Source organism: Rhinoderma darwinii, chromosome 11 (genome assembly GCF_050947455.1).
Source record: "Rhinoderma darwinii isolate aRhiDar2 chromosome 11, aRhiDar2.hap1, whole genome shotgun sequence".
Taxonomy (NCBI): domain Eukaryota; kingdom Metazoa; phylum Chordata; class Amphibia; order Anura; family Rhinodermatidae; genus Rhinoderma; species Rhinoderma darwinii.
Genome location: NC_134697.1, coordinates 44,786,434 through 44,806,858, shown reverse-complemented (window position 1 = coordinate 44,806,858; position 20,425 = coordinate 44,786,434). Strand labels below are relative to the sequence as shown.

General features: G+C 40.1%; 1 protein-coding gene across 1 annotated transcript in view; it reads right to left on the bottom strand.

Annotated features, from left to right (window-relative positions):
* The window catches only part of PCDH15 (protocadherin related 15), a 1,038,602-nt gene that overhangs the window by 402,028 nt on the left and 616,149 nt on the right, over positions 1 to 20,425 (bottom strand). The window contains exon 17 of the mRNA XM_075841191.1: positions 17,506 to 17,599. Coding sequence (XP_075697306.1) covers positions 17,506 to 17,599 — 94 coding nt within the window. The remainder of the gene's footprint in view (positions 1 to 17,505; positions 17,600 to 20,425) is intronic.

Sequence of the window (20,425 nt, the reverse complement as noted above, 5' to 3'; positions counted from 1 at the left end):
TCATGATATCATTATTTCATAAAAAGATGATTATTCCACAATTCAGATGGCCGAAAAATTTCTAACAAAATGATTCCTTGTCATATCCTGTCACTTATTCAGACTTGTCACTTAAATTATGTGTCATAAAATGCAACAAAGTGATATGCAACAATTTACTATCAAGCCTAGCTTACTAATAGAGATTACAAATGAAATATGAGAATGAAAAATACAATTTTAATGATAAAAACTTCAGCTGAAAATATCTTCAAAAATATATTTGTGTTTCCCTTTATTCTAAGGCATGAATGACTCACTGACGACTATATTTATTTATGTCCATCGTGCCAGGTTCCGTTACATCAATCTGCATTTGTATAGAATTTATTCTGATTTTCTTTTTTATTCCAAGTGAATTAAGACTTTTAAAAATGGCATGACATACTTGAACAGTTTTTAGCTTTCAGTGATATACCATGACATGTGCAAAATGCGGTGCCTAAGAAAATATGCAATGTAATTGGAAATTTGCTGTAAGCAGTCAGGCAAGTCCACAGGGAACAGACAAGAACTCCAAGGTTTCAAAAGTAATAAGAACCTTTGAGGTTTCAAAGCAGACTACTGATCCTTGTTGCACACATTTTTTCTGGGCTTCTACAATTAATAAAGGTGTCATCCAATCATAAATTGGAACAAAACTTTCATAGTTCTGTATAAAAGTAGACTTAAATCAAAAGGGATTAGCAGAAAGTAAAAAAAAAAATTTGGAAACTTTCTTTAAGGTAGACACAGGTTAGAAGAATAGGTAGTAGTATTTGAGTAACATACAGAATGATGGAAGCAAATCATTGAAGGTCAAATAAATGGCGCAAAAATTACAGTTTAACAGAACAAATAATCAGTGCAAATAATAAAAGGTGGTCTTATATGAGACGCAATTGGAGAGTAACACATATTTACTGGACTACAGAAGCTGAAAATCGAAAACATTAACATGATACTTAATAGTGATCCCAATATTTTTGAATATTGCTGTTGCTATAAATTTGTGGAGAATGTATTGATAAAGTCATGCTACATAACGGGTGGATTAACACGTGGTGTAATTTTTATGCCGTAGATTTGGCTGCAGCGAATCAGCTGCAAAATCTGCATGTTTTACGTGCATATTTGGATGCGTGTTGCTACGGAATTGAGGGATTTAACCATTTTCATCGGTGAAATAATTTGCATAATGAGGTGCTGTCCAATAGGGACAATACACTATGTGACCACGGACACCATTTGCCAAGGTGACATTGCTATGGATGATGTGTTTTTACGCAAGATGGTAATGGAGGAGTATAGCTGATGTAAGGATATTGCAAAGCTTTTTTTTACATTTTACTATTGTATGACTAATATATATATGTGTGTATTTATATAATGTGTGTGTGTATATATATATATATATATAAATTGTTTTTATTATTTTTCCGCCCTGGAAATCCCTTTAACAGAGTAATATCCCAGGACACATGTGCTCCATTTTCTGTCAATGCTGCCTGTGATCTAACGAAAAACATACTCAGGCCTTTTAAACCGTCATCAAAATGAAACACTCGACAGATCTTCTTTAAGAGTTGATATGTTCTAGCTTCATCCAATTGGTAAGAGTGCAGTGCTGCCAGTTTGTCTGTTATTGATGTACATAAAACACATGGGAAATGAAGTTCACTTCTATGATTGATTTATTAGAATTAACTCATAACTATAATTGTTTATTTATCTTAAACATCTGTCTGGCAAAATCAATCAAATCATTGATTAGCAGTCTCATAAGGTTTCTTAATACTGATCATTCACTGAATAGACCCATAAGTAATATCTGAGCACATGAGCACAGAGTATCGAAAATGTAATGTAGGAGGACCTGAAACAAATTAGCCAATGAATATAATAAAAAAGAGACCAGTATTCTGTCTCACCAATGACTCATTTGGGCACAAGTCTTTTTCTCTAGCGTTTGTATACTCCCCTATGACTTCTATTTTATATAATCCCTCTATACCCGAAAGCTTAATTTCCCCTATTGTACGGGTATTTTCTTCGGTAGGTTTCTTTCGCTTAGTTAGAGTCTTCAGCTCTATCTCTTCATCTCTCAGACTCATAGCTTTGGTTCTAGAACAGTCTTGTTTCCTACCCCCTTTGAGAAGCTGTGTTGCACAGGTATCTTTACTAAAGACCGTATTTCTGAATTTTACCAGACCCTTTCCTCCCCAATGGGTGACTTACCTGTCCATCACAGATATATGGCTAGATGGGAAGCGGCTTTATGTAGAACTAGATCTCTGGACTTATGGCAAATTATCTGAAACCAGGGGGCTAAAGCTTCCATATGCACCACTAAAGAAACACAATATAAACTTTTGATGCATTGGTATCAAATGCCTGCCTTCTCTCCCCCCTTAACCTCTCTATTCCACCTAATTATTGGCGGTGTCAAACGTATATTGTTTTTTTTTCCATATCTTTTGGGACTGTCCACTGAATGTTCTCTACTGGTAAGAAGTAAGGAGAATTGTCGACACCGTCTTGTCAGATGGTATCCCACTGGATCCCTTTAATTATTTACGCAATGGATAAAAAGTCTGCCAGGCTGTTTCCATTTATATACACAGTTGCAAAATCTCTTATTGTAAGATCTTGGAAGCAGACTGCCCCTCCCTCTAAAGTTTATGCTAGGTTAAAGGAGATCCGCTCTCTAGAATATTCACCTGCTTCCCTTAACTCCTTTCGACATAGCCATACGAGGGCTTCTTTTCTACGGGACAAGTTGTCGTTTTTCAAGGCACCATTTAATGTACCGCATATTGTACTGGGAAGCTGAAAAAATATTATTTGTGGGGTGAAATCGGCAAAAAACAGCGATTACGTGAATTTTTTTCGGGTTTTGTTTTTACGGCATCCATCAGGCGCTAAAAACGACATAGTCACCTTATTCTACAGGTTGATACGATTACGGCGATACCAAATTTACATGTTTTCTTTTATGTTTTACCACTTTTTTTAAAAAAAAATTACAACTATTTGATAAAAAAAAAAATGTTTTGTGTCGCCATATTCTGACAGACATAACTTTTTTATTTTTCCATCAATTTAGCGGTGTTTGGGCTTAAATTTTGCAAGGCGAGCTGTAGTTTTCACCGATATACCATTTTGGGGTATATGCGACTTTTTATTCATTTTTTTGGAGTGCTAAGATGACTAAAAAACAGCAATTTGCATGTTATATATATATATATATATATTTTTTTTTTTTACGACGTTCACCCAACGGGTTAAACAATGCTTTATTGTGATAGCTTGGACTTTTACTGACGCGGTGATACCAGTTATGTTATATATTTTTTTTTTTTAACATTGTTTTATGGAAAAAAATGGGAAAATAGGTTTTTTTAATCTTTTTTTTTTGGAACATTATAAAAAAACTTTATTTCACTGTATTTTTTTATTTTTTATTAGTCCCCCTAGGGGACTTGAACCAGCGATCACTTGCATGATATACTGCAATACTAATGTATTGCAGTATATAGTGATCTTGACAGTCTCCTTTGAAGCCCTGTTAGAACCAGGGCTTCAAAGGAGTTCAAAGATGGCAGATCTGGGGGCTTCATTAGGCCCCCAGGCTGCCATGACAACTGCCGTCACCGGCCAATCCAGTCACGGGGGGCGCAATGGTGTGTTTGAGGGGGCACCGCCCTGTTTCTAAAAATGTAAATGGCGCGGTCGCAATTGACCACGGCATTTAAGGTGTTAAACGGGCAGTATCAAAGTGATCTTTGATTCCGCGCGTTGTAGTGACACAGCCGTCGCCCGCTGAGTATGGAGCGAGCTCAGCCTGTGAGCCCGCTCCATACTTCCCCTTAACGGCTGTGACTTACTAGTACGTGACATGTCATTAAGCAGTTAATAATACTTTAGATTCTTTCCAGACTATCTTGGAGCCATGGGACACCTGGTTTCTAGACTACAAAGGTTTAGGATTGCAAAGGTTTAGCAAGAGCAGTGCTGTAGTTTCAGGATATCAATGTTTATCCCTCCCTTCCCACACCTTTTGTTTTCTAATTTGACTTTTTTTTGTCTTTTTCGACACTGCCCCTTCAAACAGCTGATCAGCGGGGCGCCGAGATTTGGACCCCGGCCGATCTAATATTGATGACGTATCCTAATGATAGACCATCAGTTTTAAAAACCTGGATAACCCATTTAACGCGCTAAGAGTCAAGTTAAAGATTGCCAAATCTGTACAGGCAAATATCTCACTGGTGATATCTACACATTATGAAAACTGTCGGAATCCCAAATATTTTACTTGTAAAACTTTCAGACTATAGAAAATAAATACTTTAAACCAGTGGTAAACAACCACCACATCATCGGGACCTTAAATGCGGCTCAAGACTGAGGAACACATTTTACATTCAATGTTCCTTAATATTTACGAACTGGCTAACTTTGCCATAAATTGCCAACCCAAGACTCATTAAAGGTATGCAGCCTATACAATGTCACACATTTTGTAAAATGCTTGAGGGAGCAAATCTCTAAAATCTCCTTATTCAAACATTTCTGATATTGGTGCATGTTTGATGTGCAGTTTGGTGCCAAACTCCAGGCCACATGTAATTGAAGCGGCCTGCCTCTATGGAGTGGATAACACGGAGTAGTCCATTGTTAAAAGGTGGCATGAACAACCACCCATACAAGGAACTGTATCTGTTTCTAGCATCACAAATTGCACCTTAGGAAACTGGTATACAGAGCTAAAATGCAATGAATCCCCTCTGCTACTATATACAAAGGCAAATTATAGTACTGTCCACTCTAGCCCATCCATGTATACAAGAAATCAAATCTACTTTTATGCAGGTGGGATTAACTCTTTTAGTTTTTTTTCAAGTGATATTTCCTCCTAAGCACCATTGTAAACATTGTAATTTTCTGGCTCTTGCTATACTTTACCAAAGTACATCTATAATTTCAAATGTCATGTGAAAACAATTCATCAGCCTCATGGTTGAAGAGCTAAGCCAGGAGAATTGATGCAGCTTTGAACAAACCATTGCACATTGTACTTGAAATAATTTACTTTTGTACAAATAAATACTGTATGTTACATAAATGGCATTTAATATACTTTTGTTTCATACCAAGCAGCTTTGCCCATTTCGTAAACAATGGATACAACGTATTATTGATTGAAGAGTTCTCTTGGTTTTTTTAAATGCTTCCGAGAAGTGTTCCAACCATTTAATTTGAGTTGTTTTGAAAAGCATTTATTTAAGTACACAATTTAGGGTTTCACTGATTGCATGTTGTTGTCCTAGTCGTTAAATGTGTAGCAATTTATTATTTTACTGATGACACAACAAATATGGCACTTTAAAGAAAAATGCATTTACCATGACAGTTTGATGTGTTATTTTCAAGTTAAGACAACAGAGGTGACTTTAACATCTTCTCTATGGATTTTTTCCTTTTTAATCTGGCTTAGTTCCTACACTTTAATTCATGGTTAGACATGAAATGCTGCAAGAAGATGCAATAAAGCCCAGATTTGATGACAAAAAGTAAAAGTCTGAACTCAGAGCAAAAAAAATTTAATAGAGTTGGTAGTCATCAGTAAGTGATAACAAAAAAACTCTAACAGCTATAAGGTCTCATCCCTACAACCTCCAAATTCTACTGAATAGTATAAGGGCACCATATACTTGTTTGGAGCCCTACTGTACATTTATATGCTTTGAATTCCAACAGAGGAGCCTTTTTATGTTGGATTCCATATGAATCCAACAAAAATAAAAACTGTCCATGTTCCATCAGAACCATGGAGCTATTTTTCTATAGACATATAATGCAGCACATAAAGTGTCTACAACTTCATAGTATGGAGCAGTGGCGTAACTACCGCGGTAGCAGCAGTAGCGGCTGCTACGGGGCCCGGGGCTTGAGGGGGCCCGTGCCGCCAGCCGACACGCCCTCCCAAATGCCCGGTGGCGCCGCTAGCAGCTGTTATGGCTGCTACAGGGGTAGCACCGCTACTGTGGGGCCCGCGCCACCGAGCCTTACACAGGCACTCTCATGCCTGTAGGTGTCGCTAGCACCGGAGGGGGCCCCGGTGCTAGCGGCAGCCAAATACATGTATTAGCACTGAATGGCCGGGCATGTTCCGTGCCTGACCATCCAGTGCCTTACAACGACACTGATTGGCCAGTGGCGCGATGACATCATCGCGCCGCTTCCATGCTTGGAAGGTGCTGATTGGCGGGGCAAGTCATTCTGCCCCACCAATCAGCGTCATTGAAGGACGCTCATTCAGCTCCTGCAGACATGCTCAGAAGAGAGCATGTCTGCATCGCCAGTGAACAGCGTGGGAACCGGAGAATGTGAGTATGTCAACTTTATATATATTTTTTCCTCATAAAAATGTCAATGGCATTATCTATAGTGGGGGGGGTCATCTTTATGTGGGCTATTATATATAGGGGGGTCTATATGTGGGGCAGTGGCTACAGGGGGGTCTATATGTGGGGGTGTGGGCCACTATATACAGGGGGGTCTATATGTGGGCCACTATATACAGGGGGGGTCTATATGTGGGGCACTAGCTACAGGGGAGGTCTGTATGTGGGGATGTGGGCCACTATCTACAGGGGGTCTATATGTGTGGCAGTATATGTGAGACACTATACAGGGGTGGGCTATATGTAGAGCACTATCTATAGGGGAGCTATTTTTTAGGGTACTTTCAATAGGGGTGGGCTATGTGTGGGACACTATATACAGGGGTGGGTTACCACTAGCAACAGGGTGGCTATATGTAGTGCACAGTCTACAGGGGTGGGCTATATGTGGGACAATATCTACAGAGGTGGGCTATACGTGGAGCACTAACTATAGGGGAAGCTATATGTAGGGCAGCACGGTGGCTCAGTGGTTTGCACTATTGCCTTGCAGCTCTGGAGTCCATATGTGGGCACTATCTACAGGGGCTTCTATGTAGGTCACTATCTACAGGGGGCACTATCTACAGGGGGCACGGTGTGTGTGTGTGTGTGTGTGTGTGTGTGTGTGTGTGTGTGTGAGACAGTTATATTTAGATGTGTTGAGAATTTTAACTTTGTTTACAGGTGCAGAAATGTTTTAAAAGTGAGAAGCTGAAGACATCTAAACGGAAAACTGCAGAAATGGGTCATGGCCGGGAGAAATCCATCATAGATGTCTGAACCGGAGGGAGAAGAAAAGAACTAGAATCTGAGACGTCACCGGTGAGTCACTTAATGTAAATGTTTATTCTGCCTCTAATCAGTATTGTAGTCACTGTATGATCTGCAGCGAGATGATGGTGGTATGATTTTTTTTTGTGAAACCGCATCTCCCAGCATATCCTTATCATTGTTTCGGCCATGCTGGGAGCTGTAGTTTTACGCCGTACAAACCTATGCGCAGTGGCGTAACTACCGCTATAGCAGCCGTAGCGACTTCTATGGGGCCTGCAGCATGAGGGGGCCAGTGCCACCCGCCGGCACGGCCCCTCCCATGGCCGCAGGCTCCGCTAGCAGCCGCTATGGCTGCTACAGCGCGACGCCACTGAAGGGGTTGTTCCTACAAAAGACATGCATCCCCTAACCACAGGATAGGGGATACATGTGGGATCGCTGGGACGCCCAGCGATGAGGAGAACGGGGGACCGAAAGTCCCCCCTAAGTTCTCCATGACAAACCTCGGACTTCCGTAGTCTGTCTGCAGCTCCATGGAAATGACTTGCGCACCGGTCGTGCTTGTGCGCATGCGTGACCAGCGCTCCTTTCATTTTTATTGAACTGCGCAGACGCCGGAAGTCCGAGGTTAGTCATGGAGAATTTCGGGTCCCCCGTTCTCCTTATCGCTGCCAGCGATCACACATGTATCCCCTATCCTGTGGATAGGGGATGCATGTCTTTTGTAGGACAAACTATAGGCTGTTTTTTTTTTGGGGGGGGGGGGGTCTGTATGGCGTAATCTACAGAGGGGGCTGTATGGCGTTATCTACAGAGGGGGTCTGTATGGCGTTATCTACAGGGGGCCGTGTATGGTGCTATCTATAGGGGGGCGCTGTGTGGTGGAATCTATAGGGAGGCACTATCTACAAGGGGGGGGGGGGTTGTGTGATACCCAGCAGAGGGGGGGGGGCCCCAGTCAAAAGTTTGCTATGGGGCCCAGTCTTTCTTAGTTACGCCCCTGGTATGGAGCCGTATGGAATCTGTGCCTCTGTAAAGTTCCCTTTACATGGCACTACCATGTGCATAATGTATAATAGTAGTTGTCTGTTTGTCAAGGAACTTTTTGAAAAATAATTTTCCAAATATCTTGTTGCTGTCAGTTAGGAGGCGTAGTCCATCAAATGTAAACTAGACATAGCTTATGTGGGGAAACCTATCAACATTTAGATCCATTTGATTAGCAAGGACTTTTCTACCTAATCAGTGCATATGGTTTCTTATATGTAAAAGTTTATAGGCCTCAAACCTGCTGACATGGTGATATAGGGGAGGGGAAGGGCATTTTAAACTTACCTTTGATCTCGGTCATGCAATTTGCATGATCAAGAAAAAAAAGGTACGTTTAAAATGCCCTGCCCCTCCCCGATATTGATCTATCAGCAGTTTGAGACCTCAGATCCGCTGACAGGTTACCTTTATGCAAATACTCAACTGTTATCTAAATTTTCGGTTACTTGTTATTTATGCATCCCTAAATTTTTATAATAATCCATCATATTAAGGGAAACAGTTGTATTATTATTATTATTAATACAACGGGTAGAAAGCTTCATGGTAACATTTTTCCTATGTAGCAAAAAAAATAAAAAAAATAATGCTGTCTAACTATAAACAGTAAATTCGTCAAAAGGTAAATCAATGTGAACTGAAAAAAATCATCATGAGGACACGATATAGCGGTTGGCCCTAGAGAGCACTCAACAACATGTGTTGATAACCGATCTCTATCATTTTCCCACATTAATCTGCATGTCCAAAAGCATGGAAACTAAAATAGAATCATATTTTTATCACAAGTTATTAATTAGACTCAAAATATAAATGTGCCATATTATTTGACCTGTCCTGTAATATGAGTAATTTACGGTTTCACCTTTTTGTGACTTACAGAAGATTTTTTCTTTAAAAAAATGGCCAAAATACACACAGTTAAAAATCACTGTTTTAATTTAAAAAAACTAATTTTTTTTTACCAAAAATGTGACCAAATTATCATTTCAAAAATAAATAAATCAGTAACTCTTAAAATATCTGTTAATTGACTGTTTTCATGTTATAATTTGCAACATTTCATGATACAGCTCCCGCTTGAGACAAGTGCTGACTTCTTTTACACTTTTATTCTTTTCATTCTACCCAAAGTATTTCACAGATAAAATTAAATTTTTCTCTAAATGCAGCTACAAGTGCAGTCTCCTAACAAATCCTTGTAATATGTATCTAATGTTCTCTTCCAATGTTCTTTCCAAGAGAAAGCGACAATGGATTAAGTGATTTACAATTTAGAATCTTCACATTAGAACATTTCCAAGATATTACAAATGAAACGCAAACTGTTTCAGACATTTTAATGTAACAAAACCACAATTACTCTGCTGTTTTCTAACATATTTTACTATTCCTATTGGTATTATTTCATACTGATTTTAAAAATCATTAGAAGTTTGTCTTTTCTCTATACTTTTACTTCAGTTTGGATCCATTCTAGGCATTGGTTCAAATCCCGAAGCCATAAAAAGCATGAAAACTGCATGTATAAATACAGCTTTAGTTAGATCGGTTCTCCCTTCCGTTTACTCAAGCAAAAACAGCAATGGATCTCCTTGTGTTCCCTTATTGCCTCTCTTGGGATCTGCCATTTTGATAGAGAAAATAAAACTTAGGCTAAGACTACATGTTCTAGTCCATCATTGTTCTAGGACCCAAAAATCGTATTATGCGTTCTTTCAAGACCAGTCTGGCTATTAATACAATATATTAAACATCAGATAAAAAGAGAATCTCCCCAAATGTTGTTTGAATATTTTTTTTCCTTAGTATCTTCTATATTAGGGTAGTAGGATTATTCTATAGGGAATATGAATACTTGCATGCATACATGGAAAGGGCTGGCAATATTTAACAGTTGTTTGGCAACATGTTGCCAACAGGTGCCTCTTTTCTTTCCCCCCCCCCCCCTCCAAAAAAAAAAAAAGAAGCACTTATAACAAGAAAAATATTTCCATGGTAAATGGCCAGGCTTTACCTTTTTAAAGTCCTCGTCCAAACAATATATATATATATTTGACAATCTCAGATTCACATGGAGTTTTGGATTATTTTGGATGCTGGTTTAGCAAAATTTCTAGACATCATATGCCAGACTGAAGAAATCTTCTGTAATTTATGTTGAACTACTGTTCCATAATTTGGTTGACATTATTATAATTTGCCTAATTTCTCAGGTCATAACAAAATCTTACTGATCATCTAACTATTAGCCTCATCATATATTTAGCAATTTTCTCTGTACAAAAATAAACTGTGTTTTCCAATGAGATCTTCCATTTTTACTTTCTTAATTTCGACAGTTATTAATACATCCAGACAAAAGCAGTTGCTATTTGCTTTCCAACGGTCCCAAAAATCATGTTACATGAGCAATTATAAACTTTAAAAGTTTCAAGTTGATGTCTGATCTTCTCCAGGTTATTATGTCTTTATTCCATTTAGTGGCAGAATTGGATAATAAACAATGTCATTGTGCATATTGGATTGTTTGGTTGAATTTACTGTGATAAAATGACAGCTGGCACTGTATGTGAATATCAACGCTACCATAAAAACATCTTCAGTAATAATGCAAAGTTGTTAAACATAAAGGCCAAGCATGCGGAGCACATCATTGCTGGAACATTGCAGGTCACAGCAACACGGTACATAAAATCTGTTACGGTTCACTACATGCAGAATTAAAAGCTTACTGCTTCCAATTTTCTAAAAGAGCAATGAAAACAAGGGCATGAAGTGACCTAAACAAACATTTGTGCTTTTATAAAGTGTAAATTACAGTGGTACAGTATTTTGTTGAAAGTGACTGTGTTCTAATGAATAAAGCACGTCCAGTGAATTCTACTAAAATTCCTATCCTTAGGCCCCGTTTACACATATAGGATTTGACAAAAAATTGCTGAAAACCACGTAAAATCCATATTCAATGCATGTGAATGGATGTTTTATCAGCCACCAATTGTTGCCACGGATGTGTAGTGACCAACCGTCCATTATCTTCAGGAACATGTTCAGTTTTATCATGCAACATGAAACAGCCAAAAAACTGCCCCAATAATGATGTAATACACAAATAATCTATAATCTTATAATTTAATCTATCTAATACATTGTTCTATTCAAAGATTGTATAGGAGTTATAAACACTAATATTTAGAAGTTCCCTAGAAAGGTGAATCACCTGTCAAAACGTTAAAAAAATGAATGGTCCTTTTCATTAGCTGGGTTTCCACAATGTGAAGATCTCCTTTCTTCATCTAGTTCGTCTGAAGGTGCTATCATTTTTCTTGATGTCATATTTGTTCCTAGTGTTGCCAAGCATGAACATAAATAAAAGTGACCTATTGGGAAAACGGGGGACCTTTGACACACAATTACCAATGCAAAGCGGCCGCATGTTACATTGGCTTCAATAACTGTGCTTTCTCCCAGCACTCTCCATTGAAGTCTATGGGACTTGTGGATAGAGTTGAGCAAGCAGTGCTAGTGCCTACTTTACATTGGTAAATGGGGGTCAGGGGACCACTGTTCTCCCACTCGGTAGGGGATCCAAGGCGTCAGGAATTTATGACATCTTCAGTGGATCTGCCATAAATGCGTCAGATTGGAAAACCCCAATAATATAGTTCTTACTTGATTGGGTTTAGCATCATACTTTTAAAAAGTGAACATTGTTCTCCTGCATTAATTCATCAGCTTCAATATACCCAGGGGTGAACCTAGCCCGTCTGCCGCCTGAGGCGAACTATAAAAAGGCGCCCCCCCCCCCCCCACAAATCTATCGGAGTTTTCTTATTCCTAACTTTACACATCAAACACGGAATATATACATTTTTTAAATAGGAAAACATTTGATGTTTATTTGTTAGGCCCTGTTCACACAGAGTATTTTGACGAGTTTTTGGGCGCGGAAACCGCTCCGCAAAACTCGTCAAAAACCGGCCGAAAAAGCCTCCCGAGAAAGAAGGGACATGCCCTATCTTCGCACGTTTACGCCCCTGACCTCCTATTGACATCAATGGGAGGCAGAGAGAGGGTATTTCGCTGAGTTTTTTGCCTGTAGCACTCAATGGCCGTGAGCGAAAAACGCGGTGAAAATCGCGGCAAACGACGTGCAGGAAGGACAAAATTTGCCTCAAAAACCCAAAAAACTCAGTGTGAACATAGCCTTAAAGTGCTGTTTGAAGTATGGAAAATATTTAAAGAATTATTCTTACTGCCAATCAGTGCAGTGCAAATAGTACAGTCTGGCCTGCCCCATATCTCTCCTCGGCAGCCAGTCTCATTTGCGGCGAAACTCTCTGCAATTACATTCAGGCCAGTCCAGGACGGATCGCGCTTAGCGCTGTTTTGAAGCGGCACGTCCTGGGCTGGTTTCTTTGCTCTACCTGCTGTATTGTTGTGGTCTGCCTGTGCTGGCTCGATGCCAGTGGTGGATTAATATGATCTTTGGCCCTGTGCGGTCCACAAGTTATGGACCCACATCCCACACGTAAGTATCACCTACATGTCAAAGTACATCACATGCCACTCTGCGGACTGTCTCTTAGCCTGATCATCCGCTGCCACTCACACTTCCCCACAGCCCCCACCACAGTAATGTACATAGATTGTAAGACCAACATTACCAATAATACCGCCATACTGCTACTGAATAATACCCCATACTGTTACTGAATAATACCCCCATACTGTTACTGAATAATACTCCCATACTGTTACTGAATAATACCCTCATACTGTTACTGAATAATACCCCCATACTGTTACTGAATAATACCTCCATATTGTTACTGAATAATACCTCCATACTGTTACTGAATAATACCTCCATACTGTTACTGAATAATACCTCCATACTGTTACTGAATAATACCTCCATACTGTTACTGAATAATACCCCCATACTGTTAGTAAATAATACCCCCATACTGTTACTGAATAATACCCCCATAATGTTACTGAATAATACCCCCATACTGTTACTAAATAATACCCCCATACTGTTACTGAATAATACCTCCATATTGTTACTGAATAATACCTCCATACTGTTACTGAATAATACCTCCATACTGTTACTGAATAATACCCCCATACTGATACTGAATAATACCTCCATACTGTTACTGAATAATACCTCCATACTGTTACTGAATAATACCCCCATACTGATACTGAATAATACCTCATACTGTTACTGAATAATACCTCCATACTGTTACTGAATAATACCTCCATACTGTTACTGAATAATACCTCCATACTGTTACTGAATAATACCTCCATACTGTTACTGAATAATACCTCCATACTGTTACTGAATAATACCTCCATACTGTTACTGAATAATACCTCCATACTGTTACTGAATAATACCTCCATACTGTTACTGAATAATACCCCCATACTGTTACTGAATAATACCCCCATACTGTTACTGAATAATACTCCCATACTGTTACTGAATAATACCTCCATACTGTTACTGAATAATACCGCCATACTGTTACTGAATAATACTCCCATACTGTTACTGAATAATACCCCCATACTGTTACTGAATAATACCCCCATACTGTTACTGAATAATACCTCCATACTGTTACTGAATAATACCTCCATACTGTTACTGAATAATACATTTATACTGTTACTGAATAATACCCCCATACTGTTACTGAATAATACCCCCATACTGTTACTGAATAATACCTCCATACGGTTACTGAATAATACATTTATACTGTTACTGAATAATACCCCCATACTGTTACTGAATAATACCTCCATACTGTTACTGAATAATACCACCACACTATAACCATAGTGACTGAATAATACCCCCAATACTGTTACTGAATAATACCTCCATACGGTTACTGAATAAAACTGCCAAACCATGATCACATATTACACAACATTGTGTCAGAAAAAACCCACCATACTGTTAGTGAATAAATCACACTATACATAGACCAATATTACCACCATATAGTGACCTTATAGAGGTAGATGCCAGTTTTCTTTTAAAGAGAACCTTTCACCTCCCCATACATGTACAGCTGAGTGCAGCAGGTAATGGGGAGGGCTGCACAAACTCTGGGGCACTTTACATTTTTTTCGTTATTTAGATATCAGTGCTGTAATATTTGGCGCCCGATATTTAAATAACCCCCTGAACTGTCAATGGGGGGTAATTGGCAAGGGGGCATGTAACATCGCTGTGACACTGTCCAATCAGCTACGGTCAGCGTTACCGCAAGATCTGGAGAGAGAGCGCGTGCGCGCAGCTCCGCCACCACTAAGGAACACAAGAGGAGAAGAAGAGTGTGAATTCTTCTTCCTCTGTTTCATGGCATCGGAGCTGTGCGCGCACGCACACTCTCACTCTTTAGCTCTCGGCAGACAAGGACGACAAGACTGATCTCTCACCTGAGATCACAGTCTTGTACTTGCCTGCCGAGAGCTGAAGAGTGAGAGCGTGCGTGTGCACATGATCTCCTCTCTCCAGCTCTTGCTGTTGACATTGTCCGCAGCGGATTGGGCAGTGTCACAGCGATGTTACACGTCCCCTTGCCAATTACCACCCCATTGGCAGTTCATGGGGTTATTTAAATATCGGGCGCCAAATATTACAGCACCTATATCTAAGTATGGAAAGAGGGTAGAAAAAAAAATGTAAAGTGCCCCAGAGTTTGTGCAGCCCTGACCATTACATGCTGCACTCAAATGCAAATCTGTGGGCAGGTGAAAGATTCTCTTTAAAGTGTAACAACTTTTTAAAAAAATGTTGACATGTCAGAAGTTTTGATCAGTGGGGGCCGAGCACTGAGACACCTCCACTAGTCGCTAAAACGAAGCAGCAGAAGTGCTCGGGTGAGCGTGTGCCGCTTCAATTCTGTTTGGCTTTCCTTGGAGCAGTGTACAGGCTCAATAGAAAGTCTAGGAGTCCGTACACCGCTCACTCGGCTGAAAGTCGATCATAAATTAAGCGGCACAGCGCTCACCCGAGCACTTCTGCTGCTTCATTTTAGCGATCAGTGGGGGCCTCAGTGCTCGGTCCCCCACCGATGAAAACTTCAGACATATCACTATGATATATAAAGATATCTATTAATGCGATTGGTGCAAGTTTTAATTACTTTTTATTGAAAATGATTTGCACTTTTTTAGATACAGCTGCTTTGTATCCTGTATACAGAGCAGCTGTATATAGCACTGAGACCTGAATCCATTAGGTCGCCTATTACCGATCACATCTAAGTTATGAACTTAGATGATATCGGTTACAGCTTGATCCTGCAGGACTCGCTGACACTGAATCAGTCAGTCCCACTGACCTGACGGATACAGGATACAGCTCTATATACATTATATAATATATTTATTTTAATTAGCGGGGGCAGGTTTATGGGGAAGGATTAGGGCCTGTTCACATCAGCGTTGGCTTTCCGTTCCGGGGTTCCGTGGGAGGTTTCCGTCGGGTGAACCCCCTGCAACGGAAAGTCAAACTGAAACCACAGCTTCCGTTTCAGTCACCATTGAAATCAATGGTGACGGAAACATTGCTAATGGTTTCCGTTCATCACCATTCCGGCAGGTTTCAGTTTTTGTGACGGAATCAAGAGCGCAGTCGACTGCGCTAATGGTGACTGAAACGGAAGCTGTGGTTTCAGTTTGACTTTCCGTTGCGGGGTTACCTCCGACGGAACCCCAGAACGGAAAGCCAACGCTGATGTGAACAGGCCCTAAGGCTTCTTTCACACTAGCATTAATATACGTTTACCTCTCTTCCGTCTGAGGAAGAGAGGATCGATACGTTAAACGGAAAGCAACGGCTCCATTAGAATTACCATTGCTTTCAATAGTAATTCTTTTGTATCAGTTGCTTTCCGTTTGTCTCCGTTCGCTAAGTTTCCGTTTTTTTTAAAGGAAACAAAAGTGAAGCCTGCAGAACTTTTATTTCCGTTCAAAAGAACGGAAACCTAGCGAACGGAGACAAACGGAAAGCAACTGATACAAAAGAATTACCATTGAAAGCAATGGTAATTCTAATGGAGCCGTTGCTTTCTGTTTAACGTATTGATCCTCTCTTCCTCTGACGGAAGAGAGGTAAACGTATATTAATGCTAGTGTGAACAAAGCCCAATACAAGTAAGATATTAATAAATAAATAAATGTAAAAAAAAAAAACAACTGGGATTTGAACCAGCAACCTCCAAGTGTAAGGCAGACAAGCTAACCACTACACTATAGAAAGCTTCAGTCAATGCCTGTGAAACTGTAGTACTTGAGGGTTTATTGAATGACAGGCACTATTAGTCTCTCCTATCTGCTGCGTGTGGGTGGTGACTGGTCAGAGACTCACAGTCAGACTGGCTGCCGCAGCTGCTGCATGCAGTGTGCACTGTGAGACTCACCAGTCACAGCCCTATTTGTAGCTTTTCCACGCTAATTAAGCACAGGAAAGCTACAAAGCCAGGAGTATACTGCAGGGGGGGGGGGGTCATTTTACTGACAGCAGAGGGCTCTATAGGGGGGAATCATCCCCCCACCATAGAGCCCTGACTAGTTACTATACTGGAAGGTTAGGGGGGTCTGAGCATCTGACTGCTCTAAAGTGGGGGCAGAATCCCCCCTATAGAGCTCTCTGCAGTAAGTCAGACGCTCAGACCCTCCCCCACCCACACTAATCGTTCCATTATAGTGATGTGAGGGCTCTATGGGGTGGATTATTCCAGCCCCATAGAGCCCTCTGCTGTCGGTAAAATGCCCCCCTGCAGTATACTCACGTCCCGGTCCCAGCAAGGCAGGCACTTACCTCGTGGTGCTGGTGCTGCTCGTCGCTCCTCCTGCAGACTTGCTCCTCTCTGGCTGTATGTACTGTGTACAGCGTCAGAGAGGAGGAGGAGTATTACAGACGTTCGGCGCGTCTGCATGGCCCCTCCCCCCGGTCCAGTCCCGGGCTGAAAATGCCGCCCCCCCCCCCGTTTGGGTAGGTGGTGCCGCCTGAGTCCGTCGGCTCACCTGGCCTCATGGCAGGTTCGGCACTGAATATACCTGAGACATGTTTTTCACAGACACAGGAGCATTCGTATGAAATTACTGACTGACTAAATACAAGTTACAGTTATAAGTTATAAAATAGCAACAATTAAAAACTTACACCATCAGGCCGGCCATCTGATGCGGTCACTATCAAGATGTAGCGGTCTGTGCTTTCTCTGTCTAAAGGTTTTGCCAAGATTAAAAGTCCAGAGCTAAAAAAATAATTAGAAAACACAAGTTAGTAAAAAGTAGCAGATCAACATACCAAATAATTATAATTTATAGCATTAAAATGTACTATTTATAATACATACTTATATATTGACAATGAAGAGAGAATTAAGAGGATCGCCTGTATTTCAATAAAAGTTAAAGGGGTTGTCCAGTCCCAAAAAAATTGATGGCCCATCCTCAGGATAGGCCATCTATAGCGGATCGGTCGGGGTCTGACTCCTGGCACCCCCCGCTGATCAGCTATTTTGAAGGGGTCGAAGTGCTTGTACAAGCGCTGCGTCCCCTTCATTTCCTTTATTGCTCACACTGAATCGCTGACACAGTTGTAGCAGCCGTTCTCAGTATTAGTCTTCTCCCATTGAAGTGAATGGGAGAAAGCTGTAATACTATGAACCGCCTCTACAAGTGTGCCAGTGATTCACAGTACGAGGAGCAAAGGAAATGAAGGGGATATACGAGAACTCAAACAAGAACTGCGACCACTTCAAGACAGCTGACCGGCGGAGGGGGGGGGGGGGGGAGTCGGCTCCCAACTGATGAATTACTGATGTCCTATCCGGAAGATAAGCCATAACTTTTTTGGGACTGGACAACCCTTTAAGCCACTCTCCTGACATGTCTGTTTTAGTAATACTTGTATTTCCCATAAATTTTTTCTCAAGCATTTTTGTGTTGTTCTGTTCCTATATTATTCCTTTTGGAAATGTATGAATAAAATGACAATTGTCAAAGTATGGACACACCCCATTGACATAGTGAATGGTAACACTCAATTTTCAATTTATTTGTACATTTCCAGGAAGAATAATACAGGAATGGCACAATGCCGAGTTCTACAAAAGGTGCTCCAGAATTATTATTTCATGGGACCCCGGGGAAAGGGCCATCTATAAGCACAGGCCTACTGTGCCTATAGGTAAATCCAACCTTGGCTGCATAGATTTGAATTCCCTAATACATTGTCTATAAAATAATATATAACTCCACATTTAAAAAGGTAAACCTTCACTTTAAATGATAACATAATGCACCATTTCAAGAAATGTGCCACAAATACTTATTATTTACTTCTGCAATTGAGTAATACACTAGATATATTATTTTAAGCCATTAGCAATGTTCCAAAATAATAATTGTCACTAATAAATCCTAGCCGTCACTACTGTAGCTGTTCGATTTGGTATTATTGTAAACTGCAGTATTATTTCTTTAACAAATGTAAATGCCAGGTTTATGCATTTTAAATGTTTTACTTGTCTAGAATTATAGCTCAGCGTGAAATATTATTTATATTGGAAACACGTTTCTGCCTCTTACTCATAAGAGCACCATTGTGTTTGTTTCATTGCAACAATCTATTTAACATTTCAATAGATGCTCATGGAAGCTCATTAAATGACACATTAGGGTGCCTGTACACGTAGTGGTTTGTGCCGAGGGAAATTGCTGCCGTTTCGCCATGCGGTTTTCCTTTATCCAAGAAGTGCATGTCAAGCGCATGGGGCAGATTTATCAAAACTGCCTAACCGTAAAACTGTCCTTGTTACCCATAGCAACCAATCACTGTGCAGTTTTCATTTTTACAGAGTTGGTTAAGAAATGAAAGCTGACCGATGATTGTTTGCCATGGGCAACAAGGCCAGTTTTCATTAGACAGTTTTGATAAATTTGCACCATTGTTTTTATGCTGCACCTGTGGTTGCCGTGTGGCCGAATACCGCATTGCGAACTATGACAATTTGCAATAAAGACTCAGGCACATGACAACCTGAGACAACTACAAATTCTTATAAATGTAGACATGAAAAGAAGGGAACGAATGCACAGCCAATGTCTTAGACTGAGAAAAGTGTAATAATAGTCTCTCCAAAAGGAGTAAATCAAATGGCTGTGTCATCACTTCAATGGGAAGTATGGACAGAAGTCAACATTAAAGCTTATGTCATAAATACAAGAACTACTGATTCATCTATTACATCAATTATAGCTTATACTACTGTATATAGAAACATAGCTATTGGGGGTGTAGAGGTAGCAGTTGCACCTAGGCCCTAGTACCTGGAGGGGTCCAAAGGTTCCTCTGCCACATAAGACACTAGTTCTATAAATGGCACATGGCAGATGGGGGGGGGATCCTGTTACAGATTATGCATTTGGGCCCAGGAGCTTCAAGTTACGTCTCGGAGCATGCATATAATTCTATTAATGTACTTTCCCATAACATATCGGAATATTGTAAAACAATAGCAATTCAATCATCCAGTACTAGCTAAAACTTTCTTGGTATGAAAAGGGGTAAAAGGGTCAGAAAATTTACAATTTTCAATACCTTTATGTCATGACATACGTTTTAATACACGTTCATTGACATGTCTGTAAATAATACTTGTATAAACATCACATTTTGATTTCAGAACCTGACGATTAAACGGATATGAATGGTGCTACTTAGACACTACTCATCTGTTCCTACAGAAACAATATCACCTTTCTCCTGTGTCCACCACTGACTGACTGACATGTAGTGATCCCTCTCGTTAAAAAACAGATTATTCAGCAGCTGTAGTGTTTATTTTACAGTTCTTTACCCTAGATGATGTAGGACATCATGATATATACCTCAGCTTCTGCTCAAAAAGAGGGCATTTTGTATCAATCAATGGTGGACAGGTTCTGCAGCATATAAGGTGTGTAGTATAAGGAATAACATACCTTCTATAGGACTATAAAGAATATTAAAAGTTAACTCAGATTTCCTATGTCCTCTTGCTTTTATGTGGTCACCAAACTCCTTGAATAATTCT